General features: G+C 42.9%; 1 protein-coding gene and 1 long non-coding RNA gene across 2 annotated transcripts; both read left to right on the forward strand.

The window, feature by feature from the left end:
• Positions 1-13,672: 13,672 nt before the first annotated feature.
• LOC105904537 (ubiquitin carboxyl-terminal hydrolase 37-like) lies at positions 13,673-17,960 on the forward strand. Its single transcript, XM_042704065.1, has 8 exons — positions 13,673-13,855; positions 15,526-15,581; positions 15,810-15,993; positions 16,448-16,572; positions 16,667-16,801; positions 16,990-17,121; positions 17,417-17,540; positions 17,751-17,960. The coding sequence occupies exons 1-8, from the start codon at positions 13,673-13,675 to the stop codon at positions 17,958-17,960; spliced, it is 1,149 nt and encodes a 382-aa protein (XP_042559999.1).
• A 113-nt stretch (positions 17,961-18,073) lies between these two features.
• Positions 18,074-18,604, forward strand: LOC122129047. Its single transcript, XR_006151728.1, has 3 exons — positions 18,074-18,103; positions 18,211-18,290; positions 18,517-18,604. It is a non-coding gene; the product is annotated as an uncharacterized LOC122129047 (long non-coding RNA).
• Positions 18,605-27,393: the final 8,789 nt, after the last annotated feature.

Consider the following 27,393-nt stretch of genomic DNA (forward strand, 5'->3'; position numbering starts at 1 on the left):
CACACTTTTGACCGTTTACCTTTCGGTATTTTCTCTGTTAAAAGGTTGATGGCTAGTTCTGTTTGTGCTTGCTCTGTGGAATGCTGCCTGCTCTTCACTGTCATAAGACTGTTGCTATGAAAACACCAATGAGCGTGAGCGACACAGGACAAAGTTTACATTGGGAGCTGGGGCAGTTTTACATGTGCCCCGCGGAATCTGCCTAGCAACCGTTTTCAATTGGCTCAGGCACCGAAATGAAGCACCGAATTCTGCGTTGCATTTCGGTCCGGGTAGGTACCGGTTGTATTGGAACCGGTTCCATGTTGGTACCGGTTCTCGGTACCCAACCCTAGGTGTACATCTGTTTTAAGAACAATGTAGAAACATGCTGCAGAATGAACTATACATAGCGTAGAGATGTAAACTACAGTTGCATCTAAAGTACAACATTTCAGCTGGACCCTGGGAGAGAGTAATGAGATTAAAAACTACTGAATGACCAGTGCAGAACATTTAGACAGACAGTACAGCCTTATGTAACCCATGACCATATGTTAACAATGTTGCAGAACATTAAACGACAATTTGCTTTAAGAATTTGCAGAATCTGAGGCATTTGTGCACTGGGGCTTCTCTTCATCTCCTGGTTACCACCAGTTTGCGCTGTTCTGTGAAGGGTGTGGTGCACACCTTGGGAAGATGTAACTTGCCAATTTCTTGCATGTAATAACTTTAATTCCTCAGAACAATCAGTAACACTTTATTTGAAGCGGTTTGCATAAGACTGACATGGCACTGTCATAACCATAACATGACGTCTGTCATGAACATGAGGGAGTTTTTATGAATGTTTATGACTGTTGTCATTAGGTGCCGTTCGGTCAATTTTTTATGGAAAGTTGACATTGTTTGGGATGTCATTGTTATGACATCTTGACATTAACCAAGACAACATAACCTGTCAAAATCCTGCCATAATGGGCCTAATTATCAAACTTATATATAATTATAACTATAACTATACTTATGGTCAATCTTAGAAAATTTCTAACGTGAAACTTGTTTAAAAAACAAGTACATTCATGAGTAATTCCTTATACTTTTGAATGGTGGTGTATATTACTAAATGTGAATATATACTCCATAGCAGCACTGAATTAAAAGTCTGTATCAAACCTGGAATATGTGCTTCAGATCCCCATGTTGAATCTGGGTGAACTGGTCACTGAGAGCATCTGGTTTACATTCCTCCATTTTGGTTCTGGGGATGGAAAATCGAAGTGAGGAGGATTGTCTTTAACTAGAGAGCCAACCTTTAAACATCAACAAAAGCACAGTTGACCCTAATAATAATTACCCAGCTTGCTAACTGATGTACTTTGGCAACACTGCCAGCCTATGTCAGAAACCTAGTGAATAGATTGAGTGCCTTATGAAAACAAAATATGTGCTTATTCCAAAAACATACCTCAAAAACTTGGTCTGCACATGTTTGTTAGTCTGATGTCATTGCAAATTGGATCATTTACAAATACTTTATTGGGTCAAAATGCATCTCCCAAGAGGTCTCTCCACACGGACGGCACAAAATAGCACGATTTACTACAAAGGCAATTACAAATAAAACCTGACTGACTATTCTTAAAAAGGGGAAGCTGGAAGGGGGATGTTAGTTTGTTAATTACAGTTACAAAGTACTTATAGATAGACTCTCAAATATCTGGTTGTGAACTCTAATTTCACTATTTGTTGACTTCCTAACAAACCCTTCCTATCATACCCTTGACATGAGTCTGTTTCATGGACTTGCCTTGATGCATCTGGAACATCTTCATTTTGGAAGCCGATACGGCGATCTATTGAGTGGTCACTCTTCATGGACACACAAGTGGGCACAGGTGATGGAGGCCTCTCCCGACGGACGTGTCTATCGCACAAAATATCAACCATGATTTACTACAGCGGCATTTTCACCCAAAATCTGACTGAGTATTCTTAACAAGTGGAAGCTGGAAGGGGAGAGTGGATATTTAAATTAAATACACTTTAATAAATATTCATAGAAAGATTGTTTGTTGTTTGATCAAATATCTGTGTGGCTAACAAACCCTTCATATCATACCCTTGACATGAGTCTGTTTCATGGATTTGCCTTGATTCATCTGTAACATCTTCATTTTGTAAGTCGATGGGGTGATCTTCTGAGTGGTCACTCTTCATGGACACACAAGTGGGCACAGGTGATGGAGGCCTCTCCCGACGGACGCGTCTATCGCACAAAATATCAACCATGATTTACTACAGCGGCATTTTCACCCAAAATCAAACTGACTGCTCTTACAAAAGGGAAACTGGAAGGGAAATGTTAGTTTGTAAATTAAATACAGTTACAAAGTATTTATAGACAGACTCTTTGTTTCTTGACCAAATATCTGGTTGTGACAATCTATATTCACAATTTGTTGACTTCCTAAAATACCCTTCCTAGTAAAGCTTTTACATGAGCCTGCTTCATGGACTTGCCTTGATCCATCTGTAACATTTTTAAACTCGATGGGGTGATCTTTTGACTGGTCACTCTTCATGGACACACAGATGGACACAGGTGATGGAGGCCTCTCCCGACAGACGTGTCTATCGCACAAAATATCACCCATGATTTACTACAGCGGCATTTACACCCAAAATCTGACTGACTATTTTTAAAAAGGGGAAGCTGGAAATGGAATGTTGGGATTTAAATAATTAATACAATCACAAAAAAATGCATCGAAAACATAATTTCTTATTTTGATTTGGATATTCAAATTCAGCCATTGAACTAAACTGTCCAATGTTTTAATGACACTGCTGTGCACACAATTCCATATATAATGCAAGAGCATGTGAAAAGTTAACTCTTCTCACTACTGTGCATACATGTCCTACAGGAGAGGGTGTGCCTCCAAAATGAGTTCCTGCTTAAAAATGATCCATGTTTGTGTTCATTTGTTCAAACTCATTTTCATACAGTGTAGGTATACGTCGTTTCTCTCACCAATGGTGTTGGACAGTGCATGACGTGTTGACCATTAACAGTTTTTTAGCGTTAAAAAGTAAGCTATTAGCCTATACGTCTACTACATAGCACAAGAGCCATAGAAACACACAAACATATTAGCTTAATTTAGCATCAAACATAATTCAGATGATGCATTACCTCTGTCCCTCTGGAGCATCTCCCTGTGTTTCGTTGACTTGTTTTTCCATTGATCAGCCGTTCTTTATGGACACACAACTGTTTTCAGTAGAAAGGAGAAATCAAAACAATAATAATTCTAAAAACACATTACCTTTCACACAAATAATTACACCACCTATCCTAATTTCAGAGTTTACCAATTTACCAACCTAAAAAAATGGTTAAGTCTGGAAAGCATGACTTGTCCCAGGTCGCCAAATGGCGTATGCTCAAGTACTTGCCAGTGAAGCAAAGTCGTAATTATAATATATACTGAGGGGGGCAAATCCCCCCTAATATTCAAATATGCTCAAAATGCTCCCCCTTATTGCTACTACGACTGGCAATCACACACTTTCGTCCAAAATAGTCATTAGTGAATATAATCAATCACAATCATAACTAAACTTAACATTCTCTATTATAACCGGTTCTGGCATTACAGTGTACTGCATTCTATGTGTGGTTTGTCCAAGTGGTGTTGCCTTACCCCATCGGAAGCTGTTAGGCCTAAACTGGTGGGCCTAAGCTGGTGGGCAGATTAGATGAAAAGATAACGTTGACGTCAATGATTTTTGCACCGTAATTGTGGAAATGAATATAATTTTCCTCAGAAGTTTTAGTTATTGCATGGAGTGGAAACAAATGTTATTTGGTAAAAACTGGCCTATTTACGAGTGCTAAACAATCAACCATCACTAAAGTTAGCAATCATGGCCAAGTCAGTTGGAAAGTTACTTAGCCACACATTCACCCAGTGACCAACAGTGGTGCTCACGGGCGTCAACTAATGTTAATGTCTTTATTGTGTTTATTATGAAGTGCAAGGCAGAGGACAGGCGGAGAGATGTGGAGAGCAGGGGAGAGGAGAGACAGAGAGGAGACGAGAGGAAAGGACAAGACAGGAGAAGAGCTGACTGGAGAGCTGAGGAGAGGAGCAGAGATGACTGGAGAGGAGAGAAGAAAGGACCAGGGGACAGGAGGAGAGACATGGAGAGCAGGGGAGAGGAGAGACCTAGAGAGGAGAGGAGAAGACAGGAGAAGCAATGACTGAAGAGGAGAAGAGAGGAGAAAAGAGGATAAGAGGTGAAAATTAGAGGAGAGCAGAACTGTGCTGGGCAGCTGACTGAGGTCTTGACTGACATACTCAGCATGTCACTGGCCCAAGCAGCTGTCCCCACGTGCTTCATAACCACCTCCATCGTGCCGGTGCCAAAGCACTCCAAGGCAGCGAGCCTTAATGACTTTCGCCCAGTTGCACTCACTCCAACCATAATGAATGCTTCGAGAGGCTGGTCCTGGCTCATCTCAAAACATGTCTACCACCCACACTGGACCCCCTCCAATTTGCCTTCCGCCAGAATAGGAGCACGGAGGATGCCATCTCCATGGCACTACACTCCGCCCTTTCCCACCTGGACAACAGTAACACATACGCGAGACTGTTGTTCATAGACTTCAGCTCTGCATTTAACACCATAATCCCCTCCAAACTGATCACACAACTCAGTGATCTGGGCATCAACACCTCCCTCAGTAACTGGATTCTGGACTTCCTAACCAACAGACCTCAGTCTGTCAGGTTAGACAACAACACCTCCTCAACCCTCATCCTGAACACTGGTGTCCCACAGGGCTGCGTGCTGAGCCCTCTCCTCTACTCCCTCTTCACCTACGACTGCACAGCTGTACATGGTTCTAATACCATTGTAAAGTTTGCAGACGACACAACGGTGATTGGCCTCATCAACAACAACGATGAGTCGGCCTACAGGGAAGAGGTCCAGCACCTGGCAGTGTGGTGTGCTAACAACAACCTGGCTCTCAACACCATGAAAACCAAGGAGCTAATTGTGGACTTCAGGAGGACCAAAGGTGGCGCACACACCCCGATCTGTATCAATGGGACGGAGGTGGAGCGTGTCGCCAGCTTTAAATTCCTGGGTGTCCACATCTCCGAGGACCTCTCTTGGACCCTCAACACCTCAACCTTAATCAAGAAGGCTCACCAGCGTCTCTTCTTCCTGAGGAGACTGAAGAAGGCAAATCTGTCTCCTCATATTCTGGTGAACTTCTACCGCTGCACCATTGAGAGCATCCTCACCAACTGCATCTCAGTCTGGTATGGCAGCTGCTCTGTTGCGGACCGCAAAACTCTCCAGAGGGTAGTGAAAACTGCCCACGCATCACTGGTTCCCCACTCCCCTCCATCGAGGCTGTCCAGCGCAAAAGATGTCTGCAGAAAGCGCGCAGCATCGAGAAGGACAGCTCCCATCCCAACCACAGACTGTTTGCCCTCCTCCCCTCAGAGAGGCGCTACAGGGACCTCTGTTCCCGGACCAGCAGGCTCAGCAACAGCTTCTTCACCTGTACTTCACCTGCACTTTACATACTGTATATCTATATCATATATCTATATCACATCTGCACTTGCAGTGAAGAAAAACAAATACATTTGAAATATCCAAATAAGGTTTATATGGTTGGCCCAACATCATGCTGTGAAGTTTTAGAAATGAAGAATTCAGGGCAAGGCGATGCTTATTGAAGAAGGGCATGGATGCAGATAGGACCTCATTCTCACACTTAATGTTTTTTTCTCCCAGCTCAAATCCATCAATTAGCATCGTGTTCAATTAATCTGCTATGACTTTAATTTAGTCCAGTGATTAGGGTGTGGTTTCACTCCCTTCAGTCTTTTTTGTTTGTTTTATAATAATGTTAATGTTATTAGTCCAACCTTCGTGTTGTGAAGTTGTCCAGAGGACCAGCTCAGGAAGCTGTTATGTAGAGTCTTCTCACAGCTAAAAACTTCCCTTTGCAGTCATGTGATTCAAGGACCTCTGGAGGCTGTTGCAGGCGCATGACATGTCATGTAATGTGTTCAGTTCATCTGCTATTACTTATATGAAGTCCAGTGTTTGGAGCGTGGCCACACCACTAGACTGCATGGCTTTCTGCCAAACATTGTTTTTTTTTGTTGGTTTTTCCTCAAATTACTGTTCTGGTACTGTTCACTGTTACTGTTCTGTTTTTATACTGTTTTGTGTTTATTTATTAAATTGATGGTTTTTATTTATTAAATTCTTTCACTGAACTGTTGTCTTGAGTTGGTTCAGCCTTGCTTTTCCTTCCTAGCTTTTTGACAAACTCCATATCGTGCCATGTCATAATTATAGATGACCTCACCCATGTGATTCCATCGTATATTCACTCCTGTCCTCTTCAATCCTTTACAACAGGGGTTTTCAACCAGGGGTCCGTGGCCCCTGGTGGTCCGCGACGGCATTGCAGGGGGTCCGCGACATGAGCCTATGTTGATCAGTTCACCATTGACTTTTTTTATTTTTATAAATATACCTGGGCCCGTCGACATATTTATGTCTGAATAGCCAAGTCGCACTGCCCAAAATACTGATGTAGACCCATATTCAGCGAAGAAATTACACTGACAAGTATTATAGGCAGAATATGTGTGCGGGGGGAGGGGGCGTGGCGGCGGTGGTTACAAACATGAAAAAGAAGGGTACGGGACTGTAAAATGTTTTGGGAATCATTGGCACATCAGTGGGACGCGGATTACTTTCTGGTCGGAATGGTGGTCCCTGGGACAAAACCAGTTGAAAACCCCTGCTTTACAACATTATTTTTCAATCAATAATGATGCAACTCCATTCCCTGACTTCTGGAGGCCCCTGACCATATGCAATACCTGACATCATTAAACTAAATTTCACAATCATTGGTGAAGCATGTTCACAGTACCTCAATACTGCTCTTCAGTGTCTATAAACAAATTGCCATCAATCAGTCTCACTGATGGTTTAACAGCTATTAGTTCAAGTTTCTTGCCTCTGCTTGTATGAAACAAAATCTGTTTAGTTAACTTCCACTTACTCTGCAGTTTCTGTTTTTATGATTACTTCATGATGTTAATTTGCCTCACACTCACTTATCCCAGCCAAGAGCAGCATGGTTATGTGACCAGTCAAATGTAAAAAGCCAAAAACATGGCTTAGGTGGGGGAGTGGAGAGGTTATAAACATGGACCCTTTAATACTTTAAAGAGATTACTCAAGATGAAACTAGACGTGGGTTTAAGGTTGGCATTGTTCCAGTAAAAACAATGAATTCACCACAGGATTGGACTTGCTTGGACAGGTTTGATCATCTCTACAGAGTTTAACTTAAGAACTTAGAACTTAACGAGGGAATGATTGTATCTGTTCAGAATTCCACTGCTTCCTAAAACGAATTACTTTAACATCATCAAATTAGCTCTAATGGTCCTTCACCGACAGAGAACCCAGATCACATTTTACAGTATAGGGTATCCCTTTCTTTTTATATGCTTTACTGTCAATATATTGAAGCCCCTCTTCATTTATGTACTTGTGTTAACTGGCTGTTACTTTGTTACTGTTAGGATTTTAGTAGTAAAGGACCCAATTGCAGACCAGATGCAAACAAAACTCAGGATTTATTCTCACACGCAAAAGATCCCGCCCAAAACTATGAATTCCAAAATAACCAAAATACCGAATATTCCAACTTAGGAATCCAAACAGGGCAAGCACAGAAACAAGGCAGAGCAGTAACACGGGCATACACAGATAAACAGAACTCTGAACCTCTTATCGGACATTAAACATTACGAACCAACAGGGGAGAAAGGACAGATTTAACTTAAATAGCAGAGGGGGAAACAGATCATTTGAAGGGAACAAACAAGAGGCAGGAGAAACAAATCAGGCTAACAAACAGACTAATAATTGGGAACAGGTGAGGGGTGGAGACACAGGTACAAAGAAACAGGAACACCTGGCAAGGATAACCACTGGAGCACATGGCAAGAACAGGGAAGCACAAAGGACTAGACACAGGAAGTAAACAATCCAGACAGGAAGTAACATAAGAGATGGAAGAGATACAAAGTAAAAGCACAGGACAAAGACAAGGCACAATCCTGACAGTTACACATTTTACTCTAAGAACATTCAGCAAATGGGGCACATTATTTCACCAAGCATAGGTTAATTCTCTCTTCACATGCAATGAAGAGTACATTTAACTATTATCCTCTTCAGAAACATCATGGACATCAACAGAAAATGAGACTATTGCAGACATCATTACTTCAGCATTACCCCCACTAGAGACTCCTGTATATATTTTGTGTTACTCACCATGTTTTCCTTAAAGACATCAGTTAGCTTTTTCTCCGCCTTCTGTGAACAGCACCCGATTGAAACAACGTGCAAAGTCTCTGTCATGAGAAGCTGGTTTCAACATGCAGTTTAGGCAGTTTAATGACGTACAACACAAAGAATGTAGCCATACAGGATCACCTTACCTACATTTAAAGCAGGTGTACGCCCTTCTCAGAGCTTACTGGCAACAACGGAAAGTAAAGATCATGGAAATTTACTGTGAAATGCTTTAGGGCAGGGGTCCCCAACCTTTTTTGCACCACGGACCGGTTTAATGTAGGCATTATTTTCACGGACCGGCAGATAAATACAGCAAAAATAAAATAACGCGACCGGCATAAAAACGAATGTTAAGTGCATGAAAAATACAACTCACCATTGTACTTGTGATGTACTGATTGGATCATATCACTTTAGTGATTGATGCGCACTGCGCAAGCTCATGTATACGTTAGTTGAACGTTACCTGCCTTAATGGATGCTGTGTTGAGTTACAGTTCTCAGTAAATATCAACGTGTGTAATACGACCGTCTCGTTATTAATACACCACAGTACTGACTTGTACTTTATCCTATAAAGCAGTGGTTCTCAAAGTGGGGGGCGGGGGGCGCGCAATGTCACAGACGGAGAAAAAAAGTTCTTAAGGGCTTAATTTGTGAGAAACCGTGGCGATTGCGTTCATGTCAATTCTACAGACATCCTTAAACAATTATAAAAATAAAAAATATGAGAATATTTTAATCATTAACAATTACGTTTCACATTTAAATTCATGATTCTAAGAGGCATCGTAATGTTCTAAAAAAGCACTACACGAACACTGCAAATGTAACTGAATAAATAAATAAGCATTAAACTCAATCGCGTGGATATAGCCATATTGGAATAGAATGGACACATCTACATTCTGCAACAGTATACCTCCACCTCTGCACTGGTGAAGTTAGGTCCGCTTTGACATGATTTTGATCAGTCTGAAGTTGATTTTGCGTTGCTGTGGAGTCTGTGGATGGTGCACACGTCTCTTCAGGCCTTTTCCCCTTCGCAAAGAAGCTCTCCAAGGACGTTTGTTTCTTACTAATTTTCGCTAGTTTGCTGGTTTATTTTTTGAGTAACGTATCACGTGACCGAGACAAGCGTCTTGACGTGTCTTAACCCAGGCGAATGTTCCGTCGGGGAAAATCCGATCGTTTTTCAAAATAAAACACCTTTCAGACTCTAATAATTAATACAACGGAAATTATATAAATTATTTATTCTTTCTTTGCGGCCCGGTAGGAAATGCCTCACGGACCGGTATCGGGCCGCGGCCCGGTGGTTGGGGACCACTGCTTTAGGGGAATGTTGTTGAATATAATGTTGTGAATATAAAATATAAGCCATTGTCTGCACCTGCTACCTGGGGGTCTGTGCCTTTAAGGCACATCATGTAATTAACGCAACCACTTGGGGTTTCAGTCACAGGGTTCTGTCTGTCTCCTTCTCATTCTCTTTCACACTCTCTACATACTTTGTAGAATTTTGTTTACTTGTATATAAAATATCAGTGACTCGCTGCACATGCTACCTGGGGGGCTGTGCCTTTAAGGCACATCATGTATTTAAAGCTGGTGTTTCAGTCACAGGGTTCTGTTTCTCTGTTTCTCTTTTACACACACTCTCTCTCTCTCTCTCTCTCTCTCTCTCTCTCTCTCTCTCTCTTTCTCTCTCTCTCTCTCTATCTCTCTGTCCCAGCCTGGGGAGAGTATACCAAAGTGTCATTGTGCAGCAATAATTTTAAATAATCCCATTTCTCACACTGCAAGCCTTTCATTGATCTATCTCAGTCAAAAATTGTCGTGAGGTACTGACTAAAACTGTCACACCGGCACTGGGCTCTCCCTCGGCCACGCCCCCTCATGTCACACCAGCACCCGACTCTCCCTAGGCCACACCTCCTCGTTCCCCACTCACATGGTATCATCACTCCCGATCCCCAGTCTATTAGCTCCCCTCACCTGTCTGCAATCACCTGCTCATTATCTGTAATACAAAACCCTTCCCCACTCTCCAGTCTGTGTCTGGCCTCGTCAATACTGGACGTAAAGACTCTGCTCGTGTGCGCTCTGACGGACTTCCCAGTGGTTCCACATTTGTGCTTTTTTTTTTTTCATCTAAGCCCTTCTGTACCTCTGTGCTTTTCTCCTTTGGATATTGGACTGAGACTAATTGATATTGCTTCTGTTAAATTCCTTTGTTTGTGATTGAACCTGCCTGAGTGACGTTGAGGAAACATTAAATACACTTCTCTTGCTGTAAATCTGTTTCTGGAGTCTGAGTCTGTGACAAACTCACTGAATTTCAACATTTTATATAAATGAGTTTTAATTTGAATTGAAGCTGGTTTCAACAAGTAGTTTAGGCAGTTTAATGACGTACAGGATCATACAGGTCCAGACAGGATCACCTTACCTACATTTAAAGCAGGTGTACGCCCTACTCAGAGCTTACTGTCAACAATGGTCAGTGCCATAAAGGCACATTATGTAATTAAAGCTGGTGTTTCAGTCACAGGGTTCTGAATTATTATTATTTTTTTTTTAAATACTACCTGATGCCATGCGTGCACCAACCATGTCAGTGGTACAAATATTAAGTCATGTTCTATTACTTAATGATTCTCAGTATAACATATTCTATTACACTGAATATATCAGTGTCCTTAAAATATTAAAAGGCCACTGTGAAAAAGTGAGACAGCATATAATAACAGAATGCCAGGTACCTAACCCTCACATGTTATTATGGTATACATTTACATCTGATTACCACCGTAGCTGGTATTGGATTTTTTTCAGTTTTAAGAATACTGTAGGAACAGGCTGCTGAATGGGCGAGGTTAGAGATAAAAACTACAGTTGCATCTAAAGTACAACATGTCAGCTGGACCCTGGGAGAGAGTAATGAGATTAAAGACTACTGCATGACCAGTGCAGAACATTCATACAGACAGTGGAGCGTTATGTAACCCATGACCATATGTTATTAATGTTGCAGAACAATAAAGATGAATAAAGGAATGGAAAAAAAGGACTGAGCCCTTACATGGGAAGGACAGTGGAGCCTATGACCACATTTAAAAAAATTAAAAAATAACCACACCGTACATTTTACAGATATGCATTCACCACCCCACGACCCCCATCCCACGCCTTTGCCTGCTTCGTACCCCCAGTGTGACAGGCGAGTCTATGTCTAGCGCCTACCATGGCTGCAGAACTGGATGGCTGCTTGTTTGCGCTGGCTTACCTCCATCCCCCCACCCCCCTCCCCGTTGCAAGTCTTGAGTTCTGTCATGTTGTAAAATGTATGTGCTTATGTGCTGAGGTGTTTTTTTCCTGTTCCCACACTGTACTCCTCTAGGAGCATAGTCTGGGGGTCGCCTTTTTTTCTCTCCTCCCTTTCCTCATGTTATGCTGCAATTCTTCCCTCAACCTTGTCTTCCTGTCCTGTCTACCCCCTTGTCAGATGTATGTGTATATGTATGGACGGGTGGATTGCCATTTTCGCTGGTTTACTAGGCTATGTTGCTGGTACTTGTGTACTTGTGTACTTGTGCTGTTACAATAAAGGACTACTACTACTACTACTACACTCAGTACATTTAGGATCAATTCATACATTATCTGAACGCTTGTCAATCCAAAATATTAATTATTAACTCACAGCAGCCTACTTTATCCCTTATATATATTTGTTGTACATGAACTGTATCCTCTTTTCCTGGTAAAGTACTGATCCTCCTCTAAATACCTGGGCGAAAATGCCAACGTGTAAAGCTTCTCTGACATCAATGCCAGTAAGGTCTTCTTCAAAAAAGATCAGCCTGCCCTTCTCTAACTGATTATAGGCTAACCTCCCAAGAGCAAGCCATCGCTGGCTGTTCTCTTGTGTGCAGTTTTCTCCTTTCATGTGAACTAAAAACTACGTACCTAATCTTCCACTCCCTCCCTAATAGATTGCAAATTTTTACAGTGGATTAAAAAATAGGTCAATATTATAAAAAAATGAATTATACACTACCATTCAAAAGTTTGCGATCACCCAGAAAATTACACATTTCCCAGGAATGTATTTATTTGTATCCATCAAATAATGTGCAAAATGAAAAGAAAATATTGTGAAGACAGTGATAAGGTTCGAAATAATGATTTCTGATTGAGGCAGCAATGTTCTGCCTCAATCAGAACGAATCTGATGTTTTTATCCACCTGCAGATTTGTGCCTCCTGCCTCTCTTTATCTCCTGTTACCACCAGTTTGCACTATTCTGTGAAGGGTGTGGTGCACACCTTGGGATGAGGTAACTTGCCAATTTATTGCATGTAATAACTTTAATTTCACAGAACAATCAGTAACACTTCATAACCATAACATGACACCTGTCATGAACATGACTGTTGTTATTAAGACTAATTTGGTCATTTTTCAATTGGTAATTTTATTTGAATGTTTGGTATGTCAGGTTATGTTGTCTTGGTTAATGTCAAGCTGTCATACCAATGTCATAAACATGCCATAGCAGGCCTAATTATCAAACTATATAACTATAAAAATAATCATGGTCAATCTTAGGTTATTTTAACTGATTCATTTTATTTATTTAAAAAGCAAGTACTTTTCAGAGTAATTCCATTGTTTTGGATAGTAGTGTATATTACCTAATATGACCATAGAAACATCACTGCATTAAATGTCTGCATCAAACCTGGAATATGTGCTTCAAATCCCTTATGTTGACTCTGGGTGGACAGGTCACTTATAGCATCTTGTTTACATTCCTCCATTTGGCTTCTGGGGATAGAAAATCAAAGTGAGGAGTAGTGTCTTTAACTCAGGAACAAATCTTTAAACATCAACAAAACCACAATTGATTCTGATAAACTAGCCAGCTTGCTAACCGATGTACTACGCAGGCCAGACGCCCCCCCCCCCCCCCCAATCGATTTAATGCAGCCTGCCACTTGATATTAAGTTAGTGAACCCTGACTTGCAACCTCGCTTTCTTGTAAAAACACACTGCGCACGGCTGAGGCGGAGCTGCTGGTGTGCAGTGCTTTCTATTCATGCAAGCGAGTCGCAGTTCTCCCTCCCGGTCACTTGGTCGCGATGTTGCCACTGTATTGGAAAGCTAAGTGGCCAATTCACAGGTGTCAATGTGGCTAATCACAGACTGATTGACATGTGACAAGCTAGCGTCATCTTTTGTTGAGCGGTCAAAATGTCCTTGTCGAAAGCCAAAAGAAAGGTAGATGATCAGCACAGACAATTCCAGGAGAAGTGGGAGATGGATTATTGTTTTGTTGAGTTCAGGCGCAATGGCGCCTGCTTCATCTGCAAAGAGAAGTTTGCCGTGTTGAAGGAATATAACTTGAAGTGGCATTATTGTATGCAGAGGAGTACGGTAAATACCAGAGAGGAGGGGAGCAAACCCAGCTTAACGAGCCCCCACTGACCGTACATTGTGGTTTTTACCATTTGTATCCATCACTTTTAGACACAGCCATTAGCCGTATGGATCTTTTGCAGGAGCAAGTCGTGTCTTTTTAGGATACCCCTTCTCTGCATCCACAAAACGGGTTTCCTGCGACTTCACAGACTGTCCTTGTTTCTTAAACATAATTTAGGCAGTGGAATCGTTCCGGCGTGCTCAGGAGACCACTCGAGTTCACGAATCAAAGGTTAAAAGGTGATCCCCCCCCCAATGACAAGTGAAGAAGAGCCGACCTTGGACAATTGTGCGACTGGCTAGTTTTCGATGAGGAGAGGCTTATCAGCTAGTGTTTTGGGCCCACTGATGGAGACTATCAAGGACCACGAACCCTCCAGATGCCATGAGGTGATCTGCAGCATACAAGGTATATCGGCGAAAAAACATAATTTGACATGAGGAGGGATTTTCAAGTGATGGTTGGGGGTAATTGTTAAAGTTCCGCGTTTGTTCAAGAAGACAGTTAAAGTTCTGTTTCTGTGCATTTGAAGTGTGTGTTGTTTTTTTAAGCGAGACAAACGTTATACAAAAGTTGGTTACACAAAAGTGCAATTACAAAATAGTGGGTGATGAATAATGAGTGGCTGGTGGAAGGAAATATAATTTCTATCCCTGCAGCCTTCCCAGCATACAGAAGAAAAGCAAAGCTAATTTGTGTTAACCCTGAGTATCTCTTTACCGTATTCAACATAATTGGGATATTAGTTGTGTGAATGTCGAGCGTTTTGTACACAGGACATTGCACCATACAGACTATACAGTGCCAAATGGACCTGAAAGGTATCTGTTGTTAAATTGTGACGACATTTGACCAAACCGTTGAGCCTGTGGCCTCGATAATGTCTGTTTTTGGTGATCGTTGTGCATTGTGTCTCATTAATTACAAAATGCAAACTAATTTTCCCACGTCTGGTGTGCAGGAGAACCTGGTGGCGCCTATGTTACTTAATTAAACACAAGTTGGTTTAGGATCTTTTTCACGATTTTCATTCTCATATCATATGAGTCATATGACATGAACATGCACTTTATGTACTTGCATTTTAAAAGTAGGTTATAAAATGTTTTTCTGCGACATGAACACGAGAAGAACCATTTACATTCTAGCAAGTTGTATCCACAGGTAACGTTCACACAGTTTCTCAATTTCAGTTTAGGTTTTGTGCTAAGGTTGATAGATGGAGATGGTTGACTTAATTATTAGGAAATGCTGGGAAGTTAGCTATTGAATATAAAATAAAATGTTGATGAAGCAACTCTGATACGCACCAGTAAACCATACTTTATGACGTTGATGCAACCGTCTATCTGGGGACACTGCGGCCATTGTTATGTCATATGTGACGCAATGGTGAGTATAAAAGGGGACCATAATTGGAATTGTTTTCATTAGTAGCCAAGGATCAATCGAGTTAATTGTTATTGGAGCTACGAGCGAGCGAAATGTTGTGTTGCCCTTGTTTCCCCTTTAGGAAGGTAATAATATGAACAATATGCATAGGAATATTACTATAAATATGAGCATAAAAATATGTAAGTGAGCTAAAATGAATTACATTGATTGATGTATTGATGTATTCCAGCGCAAGAAAGTCCGTCCAGAGCCAGTGCCAGAGGTGGCGATTCCCAGACCTCAGAGGTACTGTCATGTATATAAGGCTACACAAGGGACAGTAACCAGTGTAAGGCTTAGCGTAAAGTTAATAATATGGCCATACAATCTAGTATGACCATATTTCTAAAATAAGTGAGGTTAACAGGCCAAATTACGGTTCTGTTTATTCTAGCTAGTGCTGTCTACCTGAGTACACGCTTGTTAACTGCTGCCTCCTATCCCATCCAATCCCCTCTCTGATATCTCACACAGGGTCCGCCCGATCCTCAGGAGGCTGAGGAAGTTCCTGAAAAAGGAACAAGCCCTTGTGGCAGAGGGCTCTGTACGGGAGCCCCAGACAACAGGGTCAGAGGTCACCCCTCACATCCCCTCAGAGGTCTCGGCCATTCCGATCACACCTAGTCCAAATGCCCTTCAAGAGACCGAGAAGGAGGAGGTAGACTGTTGTTCTGTTGTCTTTTCCACTGCAAAACCTCACTCTAGCTAAGCCCCTGTTCCCAGTTACTAGTCCTGAGCGTGAAGTCATCAGAACATTTTTAATAAGACTTGTATTTCAGGCATGCTGTTGCCTGTCTCTGGGATGATGGTGCTTTTAGTTTGATTCTACTGATGTGATGCTTATTGAGCTTACTGAGCTTATGTCTGCAAAAACGGCATGTTCTGGCTCGAGTTAAGACTCATCTAGTTGCAGTTATAATAATATAGTACATCACATTTTCATCACATTATTATAATTATTATTATTTGTTATATTGCGGAATTCCATTGCATTATTTCTTTACAATTGTTATGGTGACAGGAGTCAGCTGGTAACTGGTCTTGAAATAATTACTTATTGCTAAAACAAAATACATCTCTACTCTCTACTCGCACACACTCACTCATTGAAGACTAAGGTGATCAAGGCCATCCTCCATGAGGACCCTGTTAAAATGGAGGACCTCGAGGGAGAGGAGGAGACCAACTCGTCCCTTGTGCCTGCAGTGCTTGGGCCCTCCTCCAGCTCCTTGGAACGGTTGGTGCTGGTTAAGAGTACTGCACACTTAAGGATACTGCACACAAGGATACAATATGTCAACATTTTAGTTGGCTGAACTGTCTTTTCACAGCTGTGTGACCCAGCTGATGGGGCAAGAAGTTGCCAAGAGGGGAAGATCATCAAGGGGCAGAAGCCCCTCTGCTGCATTAACTGCCCCAGATAATAGTGTTGCCCTCCTCCAACCTCAGCAGCTGAAGTGCAGAGGGTACGTCACCTGGACCACCACATCACCACAGCTTTGCCCATGCATTACATACACATGCACATCTATCTTTGGCCATGTTTGTTTGACATACTGACTGAGTACATGTACAGTATAAGTCATGAGATTTTATCATTCTATCATGCCGAGTTGAACATGGGTGACCTGACTTCATCTCCTTCTCCCTGCAGGCTGCCCAACCTGGGGCATACCTGCTACCTGAACGCCACACTGCAGTGTCTGCTCCACCTGCAGCCTCTCTGCACTCAGCTGCTGGTGCAGGAGGAGGTGTGGAGGATGGAGCCAAAGGCACTGCTGCTCGGGTAGGAACAGCTCTCTCTCTCTATTTTCTTTCTTTCTTTCTCCATTTCTTTCTCTCTCTTGCACACACACAATCACACATTCAACATTCAGACTGCTCCACGTCCTGCTCAAAAACTCACTTTGTGAAATAGCCCTAAACATGATGGTGAGTAGGATGAAAAACGACTCACTTCCTCTCTGTCCTTTACTTACCTCACCTACCTCTTTTCTTCACTCTCCTCTTTTTCCACCTTTTCTATCCCCATTTATCCCTCTCCCTCTCCTCACCTCTGTGTCTTTATCTTCCTCTTGTAGTTCGTTTGTAGGACTGGTACTCCTCAGAGGGTCCTTTGAAATGGACATGAAGGCAGCTGTACTACTGGAGCTCAAGGACCAAATCTCCCTGCACAACCAGGAGTTTGAGGGGAACTCGCAGAACGTGAGAACCTAGCGATGACTTAGCAATGTACACACATGCACATACCATACATATGTGCACGCTACAGTTATTCGTTTATCGAACCCGGGATCATGGTGTGGTTATGCCAGCTGTGGTTGAGGAGCAATGCTGCCTCTTTTATTATTATGCTTGTGTGACATGTATGGATATTCATCTGTTTGTGTGTTTTATATCTGCATTTATGAGTAGGACGCCCATGAGTTCCTCTCAGAGTGTCTACTGCGGCTAAGGGTCATCGGCCAGGCACTGGCCATGGGCGACATGGCCTACCAGTGCCCAGTGGACACTCTGCTCTCCTTCCAGCTCCGGTATATAAGAACTTGCCAGAGGTCAGTGCTGTTTATAAAGAAAGAGCTGACGCATAAATACAAGTTCCCAGAGAATTGTGTTCCTCAGTGATACTTTGCTCATCTTATCTGCAATGTGTGTGTATGTTGAGCAGCTGTGGAGTTGAGAGCACGAGGGATGAGGTTAACACCATGCTCTCCCTCGACCTGGTTGTACAGGGATCCATAAGAGACAGCCTCCAGCTCTTTTTCACTGTATGTATTACCACACACGCCTTACAAACAAACTCTCACACACACACACACACACACACACACACACACACACACACACACCTCACACTTGTTTTTTGTATCCACAGGAATCAAATGTGGAGTTCCGGTGTGAGTGCTGTGAGGGTCGGGTGTCAACCTTGAGGTGTCATTTCCACACTCTGCCTCAGTGAGTCTGAAACCGTTACTGTGTCACTCCCTTATGAATGTTTATTTTTTGATACAGGACAGTTCCGACCGTCTTAGGTCTTCATCAGAACCTTCACTGTTTAACCCAGACCTCTTAAGGCGGTTTTACACATTCATTAACCAATACGATTTCACACCAACTTTATTAATTTTTTCATGTCATGTTTTCTCCCCTTCTGTTCCCTTTCCTATGTGTCTATCTGTAGGGTGTTGATCCTCCACCTCAAGAGGTTCTGTCCCCTGACCCTCGCCAAACAACACCAGGCGGTCACACTGGACCCCATTCTGGACCTGGGGACACTAGGGGAAAGGTGAAAATGCATATAATGTAGACGCACGCATGCAAACACAGACAGGAGTACACACACACACACACACACAGAAACACCAAGACACTAATTATTGTGTTTTAACAGGACTGAAGATGTCCTTAGAACGCCTCCTCCAACCAGAGGTACGTCATTTCACTTCAGTCCCATTCTGCTCATCAAAGCTTTCATGGTCTCAGTAGACACATTATAACCTCAGTAGTTGACACTTGCAGCACTGAATAGACAAAGTATTAGCAGTTTTCATACCTTTTGACAAGCATTTCATGTCTCTGATTATTCTGTGACACATGCTAGTTGAGTACACACATTGAGTAGTTTGAGCGCTGGCTGCTGTGTAGATGAAGCTCATCCTTCAACTTTTTGCTCAGCAGTGTCCAGCATAGGTGGAGAGACAGGGACAGAGACCCTGGTGAGAGACAGGGAGGGAGACACAGGCACTGAGTTGACATGGCAAATTATTGGCCTGCATAAAGGCTGTTTGATCTTGTGGAAATGAATGCTATGTGAATGTGTGTGTTTTCTAAATGTACAAGTAACTTAGGTGTAATAGTGTGTGTGTTTGCATCATGTATTAATTAGAAACTTCAAATTGTCCTTTCAGGAAGGAGAGGGACATTATACCTTAATAAATGTCCTTAGCCACATTGGCTCAGATACCGCCAGCGGTAAGACACACAGACACACATGTGCAGAGAGAGAGAGTATGTAAATGTTAAGAAAGGCAGGCATGTCTGACCTCCCTGTTCCTTATGATTGGACGATGGCAGGCCACTATATAGCCGACTGTGAGGAACAGCCAGGCCAGTGGGTCACATACAGTGACCACTCTGTCACAGTGAAAGCTGAGGAGGCCGTCCTCAAAGACAGGGAGAGGATGGCCTACATACTTTTTTACATCAAAAAGGTGACACATGCTGGTTGAGTACAGTGTCACACTGAGTAGTTTGAGCGCTGGCTGCTGTGTAGATGAAGCTCATCCTTCGACTCTTTGCTCAGTAGTGTCCAGCATAGATGGAGAGACCGGGACAGAGACCCTGGTGAGAGATGGGGAGGGTGACACAGGCACTGAGTTGACATGGCAAATTATTGGCCTGCATAAAGGCTGTTTGATCTTGTGGAAATGAATGCTATGTGAATGTGTGTGTTTTCTAAATGTACAAGTAACTTAGGTGTAATAGTGTGTGTGTTTGCATCATGTATTAATTAGAAACTTCAAATTGTCCTTTCAGGAAGGAGAGGGACATTATACCTTAATAAATGTCCTTAGCCACATTGGCTCAGATACCGCCAGCGGTAAGACACACAGACACACATGTGCAGAGAGAGAGAGTATGTAAATGTTAAGAAAGGCAGGCATGTCTGACCTCCCTGTTCCTTATGATTGGACGATGGCAGGCCACTATATAGCCGACTGTGAGGAACAGCCAGGCCAGTGGGTCACATACAGTGACCACTCTGTCACAGTGAAAGCTGAGGAGGCCGTCCTCAAAGACAGGGAGAGGATGGCCTACATACTTTTTTACATCAAAAAGGTGACACATGCTGGTTGAGTACAGTGTCACACTGAGTAGTTTGAGCGCTGGCTGCTGTGTAGATGAAGCTCATCCTTCGACTCTTTGCTCAGTAGTGTCCAGCATAGGTGGAGAGACCGGGACAGAGACCCTGGTGAGAGATGGGGAGGGAGACTCAGGCACTCAGTGGACAGTTTGTTTAATGTGGAAAATTATTGACATGCATAAGAACATAAAGGCTGTTTGATCTTGTGGGAATGAATGCTATGTGAATGTGTGTGTTTTCTAAATGTACAAGTTACTTATGTAGGAGTTGGTGTAATAGTGGGGAGTGTTTGCATCGTGTATTAATAAGAAACTGCAAATTGTCCTTTCAGGAAGGAAAGGGACATTAAGGAATAATGTTCTCAGCCACATTGGCTCAGATACCACCAGCGGTAAGACACACACACACACACACACACACACACACATGCAGAGAGAGAAAATTGAGTATGTAAATGTTAAAGAAAGGCAGGTATGTCTGACCTCCCTGTTCGTTATGATTGGACGATGGCAGGCCAATACATGGCCGACTGTGAGGAACAGCCAGGCCAGTGAGTCACATACAGTGACCACTGTGTCTCAGTGAGAGCTGAGGAGGCCATCCTCAAAGACAGGGAGAGGATGGCCTACATTCTTTTTTTTTTACATCAAAAAGGTAATTTACACCAGCCACAGCTTAACACTCTGTACACACAACCTCTCCAATATCTTATTAATGAATAATATTTCAAACATTCCCCTCCCATGTTGGTTTTCAGTAGTCCCTCACACACTTTAATGTCTATTAAGCCTCTACCTAACACCTGTCTTCCTGCATAATGGTTCCTACAGAAGAGACACTTGGTAACTTAGTGAAAAGAGTGTGAAGAAAACTGTTTCTGTCTTTTTTCACTGTTGTGTTTTTTTATTTTTAGTGATGCGGATTACCCCCCTCGTCTGCCTTCTGCCCTCCCCCATCATCATCAGGGGTAAAAGCTGCCAGCGCCACTCCAGCAAGCAATAGGCGACCTATTCATAAAGGTCAAATAAAATTGAATTAAACCAACATCAATGTCTACTGGAGAATGCCTTCACTGTACTGAGCACATCATTGGCATCTTAAGCGACAGATTTATAAGGCTAGATTTAAACGCAACATGGAAAGTTTTACCAAAACATCCCCACCTACAGCCTGAGGTTTCTTATATTCTCAGATAAATAGAAGGTGCTGAAGGGCATTGCAGCAAGATCAGCATGAGTGCTCTTCACGTGAAAACAAAATGACATTCCTCTGCATGTGAGAGACGGTCACATCATGGTTTATCTAGGAAGGGTAATTGATAAATTGATTTAACAAAAACCCTGACAATTGTTTAAATTTCGTTTGAGAAGATTAGTGGCCCATGATGTCATACATAGAGGTGTTGTACTACAGCCTGCCACCAAGAGGGGATAAAGACCAGCTTTAGTTGCTTAAATATACTCACCGGACATTACATTACGCACAAGGACACATTAGCAGCAGCACTTAATTTATGCTACTCCGAGCCCTCTCCAACAAACCTCGTACGGGAATCTCGTACGGGAAGTAAGAAAAATTTAGTAGGTGCACGACAGCCTCTCCGAGGTGCTCGGAGAGGGTTCGGAGAGAGCGGTTAATGTCGGGGAGGCGTTCCCTATGTCCAACTCCGTGAAATCGGAGTAGCATAAATTTCGCTGCCAAATTGTTGAGGTAAAAGTTATATCAACTATAGCAACTTTGTAGTGATTCATGACTATAAGCTTAATTTGATGAAAATGTAATTTGCTAGTTTGATGAAACATTTAATGGTGGATCCAAGTACAATAGTAAAAAGAGAAACACTTTTTTTTCTCAGATTAATTACACAGTTTTTTGCCACTTTGGCTATGTGTTCTTTTTACCTCAACAGCCTGCTCCACTCTTGTTAACTGCCTCTGAAAAAGAATGGAGAGCAATTAGTGACATACTGATAAGAGATACCGTAAATCCTCAAATAATGGCCGGGGCTTTTATTTACTTAGGCTGCACAGCGCACCGGCCTGTATTTGGGGCAGGCTTGTATTAGGGGCAGGCCTTTATTTCTTACGGCTCTTCAGAATGTTAAAAAAAGTTCTGTTGATTTGAATGGGGCACCCCAACGTTAGCAGGTCTGTAATTTCTTGATATTCACCACCTCGAAAAGCTAATAGCCGCTGTCATTGGCAACGGGTTTTGTGCTTCTAATTCACATCTTTCATATCATTCCGCTAGAAGTCCGGTCATTTAACGTAGCAGAAAGTCATTGTAACTTGAAGTCAGCAAGTAATGGGTTGCTACGCAACACCTGGGACGTTAAAGTTCTATTAGCCTGAAGAAAAAAAATTTCTTAGCGGAAATCACGAAACGGCAACAAAATCATTAAAAAGAGGTATTTTGAAGGAATGTCTTCTATCGTTTAGGCAAGTAACTGTATAATAACAAATGCGCCTTGTAGGCTGAAACATTTCTTTTTTTATTGCAAACAGCCATGAAATTAGCCAACAATATTATAATATAAGAGGAGAACATGTATTTATGAAATGCATTCAATTAAATTGTGATGTCTGCTTTGTGCTGATGGACTGATGCTGGTAGGCTACAGTAAAATAGGCTACCGTACCTTTTTTTACCCCCGGCTTGTATAAGGGCCCGGCCTTTATTTGTCCGTATCGACCACGCCCCCGGCTACTATCTGAAGCCCGGCCTCTAATTGAATCCCGGTCTTTATTTGAGGATTTACGGTAGTAGTCTAGCTCTAGCAAATACTCATGCATATCCTTCCTATTGATATGTAAAGACTGTTGTGGTGTTGTTTCGGAAGACATTAACACACACGAAGCATAAGGAACAGAGAGCGTAGTTTACTCAGTCTCTTCACTTCATACAGTACATTCAACACGACACTTCCGCTAGTACTAGCGCCCCTAGTGTCTGTACTTGCAAGTGAATATAATACAATACTACAACAGTGAATGCATAGAACAATGCAATATATCAGTGGACACAACATCTTCCCCTTTTGAACAAAGCATACCTCTGGTTACCTAGTTGAACAGGACACTGTCACTCTATAACAATGTAAGAGATCAAAGCACACTCTTAAAAACACATTCACATTAGTCAGAAACTCCATGACAAAGTCCTTGGTCCAGCTAGGTGGATTCCTAATCCTGGCAGGCCTGGGCTGGCTATCAGAGTCAGTGTCAGGTGGTTGATCAGCCCCTGTGTTACAGTGCATTGTTTCATTAGAATCGGAATCTGTGCTCAACTCTGACAGCGCTGACAAATGGGAGGCATTCCAGATCCTTCCGTCGTCCAACAGGTAAGTGTTGGGTCCTCTCTTTGTCACGACAGTCCTTGGTTTAGAGAATTTCAGTTCTCCTTTCTTTACTCTCCATGGTTTCCTAACCCGTACTTCGTTACCAGGATGGAGGTCGGTGTATTTAGCATGCCTCTTGGCATCAGTGTATTCTTTCATCTTTCGTTGTTTATCCTTCACTCTTTCACGCATGGCATGTCTGTCAGATGGAGGGACAGGCATGTCAATCACCTGAAGCTTTGTTCTCATTCGTCGGCCATGGAGCAGTTCTGAAGGGGATACTCCAGTGGTAGAATGTGGAGTTGCCCTGTAGTCCATCAGGTATGTTCTCAGGAATGGCTTCCAAGGTTCCCCTTGAATTGAAGCAGTTTGCAGGCAGTCTTTCACACATCTGTTGAATCTTTCAACTTCCCCGTTAGCTCTTGGGTAATAAACTGAAGATCTCATGTGTTGAATTCCCCTCTTTTTGAGAAAGTCTGAGAAGTCAGCAGAGAGGAATTGAGGACCGTTATCACTTATCAAGTCTTTTGGATTCCCTTCTCGTGAAAAAACTGTAGTCAGAAATTGTATGATGGTAGCCGTATCAGCCCGGGGAGCGAAAGCTACTTCCGGCCACTTACTGTAGTAGTCAACCATTGTGATAGCACCTCCTGACTGTAGATTTGCCATCTCAAATGGGCCCACGATGTCCACCGACACTTTTTCCCAGGCAGCAGATGGTAAGGGAACAGGTTGAAGTGGGGCATCATGGGTGACAGTGGACTTATCATTCTGTCTGCATGTTGTACAGTTCTTAATCATAGTTTCTATATGACAGTCCATTTTAGGCCACCAATACAATTCCCTAAGGCGCTGTTTGGTGCGCACAATACCTTGGTGCGTTTCATGAGCAATATCAATGAGTCTCTTCTGCAGTGACTCAGGCACCAGCAATCGATGAGTACCTCTGACGATGCATTCATTCATGACTGCAAGTTCATGGCGAATTGAGAAGAATGGCTGTAAGTCAGGTTCCAATGTTGCTTTATGTGAGGGCCAGCCTTTCTGTAGTTGTGCACGTAGCTTTGTTAGCACAGGGCAGGCACGGCACTCTGATTGAAAGTCTCCCTCAGACACCGCATACAGGTCAGTGAGGATGGCTGCAACTGACTCCATCTCTTCTGCACATGCAGTGTCTGTCTCCGGAAGTGGAAGCCTCGACAAACAGTCAGCAACATGATTCAAGGATCCAGTCCTATATTCAACATCATAGTCGAACTCCATCAAGCGGGCTGACCATCTGGCTATCCGAAGACCAGCACGGTTATTAGAATAGAATAGAAGAATAGAATAGAATATATTTATTTGTCATTGCACAAGTACAACGAAATTGAGGTAGCAGCTCTCAGACACAAAAACAATAAAAATATAGATTGAACATATATATATACATATTTACACTATAAAAACACAAGACATATAACACAACAGAGAGACAAATACAGGTCAGTTTTGTGCATTGTTAAGTGCTATGATGGCTCTGGGATAGAAGCTGTTTCTCAGCCTGTCTGTTTTTGCTATGATGGTCCTAAAGCGTCTCCCTGAGGGCAACAGTTCAAATAGGTGGTAACCAGGGTGTGTTGATATTCCCCTTGGTCGTCAGCAATGTCGTAAGGGCTTGATGGTCAGTACGTAACAGAAATCTTCTTCCCCACAGCCAAGTGCGCCACTTCTCAGCAGCCCAGACGCAGGCTAACGCCTCCTTCTCTACAATGGAGTATTTCCTCTCAGCATCAGACAGACTGCGAGATGCAAAAGCTACAGTCTGTTCCGCACCATGACTGTCCAGCTGAGTCAGAACGGCACCTACTCCATAGTCTGAGGCATCTGTAGAGACTATTGCAGGCTTGCTGGGGTCGAACAACACTAGGGCAGGGCTATGCACGATCAGCTGCTTGACTCTGTCCAACGCGGCTTGAGCTGTGTTATTCCACTGAAATGGACAGTCTTTTCGCAGCAGAGCTCTCATGGGCTCAACAACAGTTGCATAGTTTGGGACAAACTTGCTATACCATGCACTCAGGCCAAGAAATGAGCGCAGGGTAGTAGGGTCAGTAGGCGGTGGAGCATTCAGAATGGCAGCAACATGAGTCATCCGGCAGCAGACCTTCTGGACCAATCTTTTGGCCAAGAAAGGTTAGAGTAGTTTGACGTAGCTGACATTTATCAACATTGAGTTGCAGTCCTGCATTGTTGATCCTGTGTAGCACAGCACGCAAATTTACCTCGTGAGCGGCTTCTGAAGTTCCATATATAATGACATCATCAAGATAGCACTGCACCCCTTTTAGGCCACTAAGAATTTGTGTCATCATCTTTTGAAAAGTAGCTGGAGCTGAACACAGTCCATAGGGTACTCTGCAGTACTGATACAGACCTTCATGTGTAATGAAAGCAGTGAGTCCCCTGCTCTCTTCATGCAATGTCAACTGATGGTAAGCAGATTTGAGGTCCAGGGTAGAGAACATAACAGCCCCATGCAGTTCTGACAGTATGTCCTCAATCAGTGGTGGCTGTCAGTGATTACAGCTTTGTTTGGCTCTCTCAAATCCACGCACATGCGTATATCACCAGACTTTTTTTTAGTGACTACAATTGGGGAGACCCACTCAGATGCATCAATTTTCTCAATGATTCCATGTTGCTCCAGGTTCCTGAGTTCCTGGGAGACAGCATCACGAACTGAGAGAGGTAGACGTCTAAGTTTTTGCTGTACCGGCTTCACTTCCGGTCGGACGTTCACCTTGTGTACGAAGCCTTTTGCACACCCGAATGCTGTTGGAGACTCGCATTCCTGTTTGCAGTGGGTGTCGGGTTGGCGAAGTGTTGCACACATCTTGACAGTCCCAGTCTCAGATATAACCTGGTCACCTTTAAAGTGTAACTGGAGGGCAGTCACCAGGTCCATGCCCAGTATAGGTGTCCCTGTTTTCACAATGAAGAAGTCTGTCAAAGCACTCTTGCCCTGATAAGTAGTGCTAGCTCTAAGGCATCCTAATACATTCAGTTTCTCTCTAGAGTATGTCACCAGCTGCACTCCAGGCTCCTTTAGTTTAACTGCGCTGAAATTTGCACTGTAAATATTCTCTGGCAGTATAGAGACACTAGACCCTGTATCCACTAACAGTCTAACAGTACATGTCTGTTCAGTGTCTGGTACAGTTACAGTAACATTGCACATGAGTTTAGCTGTGTCAACAGTGCAACAATGTCCAACACTTAAAAAAGAGGATTCAGGCACAGTCACTTCATTAACAGGCTGTTGAGATGATTTACAGACACGAGAATAGTGCCCAACCTTCCCACATGAGTTACATTTACAGTATTTAGCAGGGCAGGATTTATCGTTAGCTTTGTGATCAGCCGAACCACAACGGTAGCATAACATAGTTCCATCCATTTTCTGTGCGCCTTCGTATTGTGGTTTGCGCGCCTTCTTTTGAACTTGAATGGCGGCAACGGGCTTTGTATCCGCCACAGAAATGGCCTTGGCATCAGCTATGGCAGCTTCAGTACGCCTAGCAAGAGCCAAAGCACGGTCAAGAGTCAAATCTTCCTCCATTAAAAGTCTTTCACGTATCCGGGTGCTATTGGTTTTTTCCACAATCTGATCACGTAGCATTTCATTCTCAAACGTTCCGAATTTACACTTTTTAACGAGCTCACGCAGTGATGCTACGTAGTGATCTCTAGACTCACCGACAGCTTGTGCTCGTTGTCTGAAGCGGTATCTCTCGGCAACAACGTTGAGTTTGGGCTCAAAGTACTTTTCCAAAGCACTCACGGATCCGCCATAATCATCGGTTTCGAGTGGTAAG

Source organism: Clupea harengus, unplaced genomic scaffold (assembly GCF_900700415.2).
Source record: "Clupea harengus unplaced genomic scaffold, Ch_v2.0.2, whole genome shotgun sequence".
NCBI lineage: Eukaryota > Metazoa > Chordata > Actinopteri > Clupeiformes > Clupeidae > Clupea > Clupea harengus.

Coding starts and splice junctions, on each gene's coding strand:
- LOC105904537 (XM_042704065.1), top strand. CDS start 13,673: ATGTCCTTGTCGAAAGCCAAAAGAAAGGTAGATGATCAGCACAGACAA. Junction 16,573..16,666: donor TCCTCCAGCTCCTTGGAACG/GTTGGTGCTGGT, acceptor GTCTTTTCACAG/CTGTGTGACCCAGCTGATGG. Junction 17,122..17,416: donor CCAAAGGCACTGCTGCTCGG/GTAGGAACAGCT, acceptor TTCCTCTTGTAG/TTCGTTTGTAGGACTGGTAC.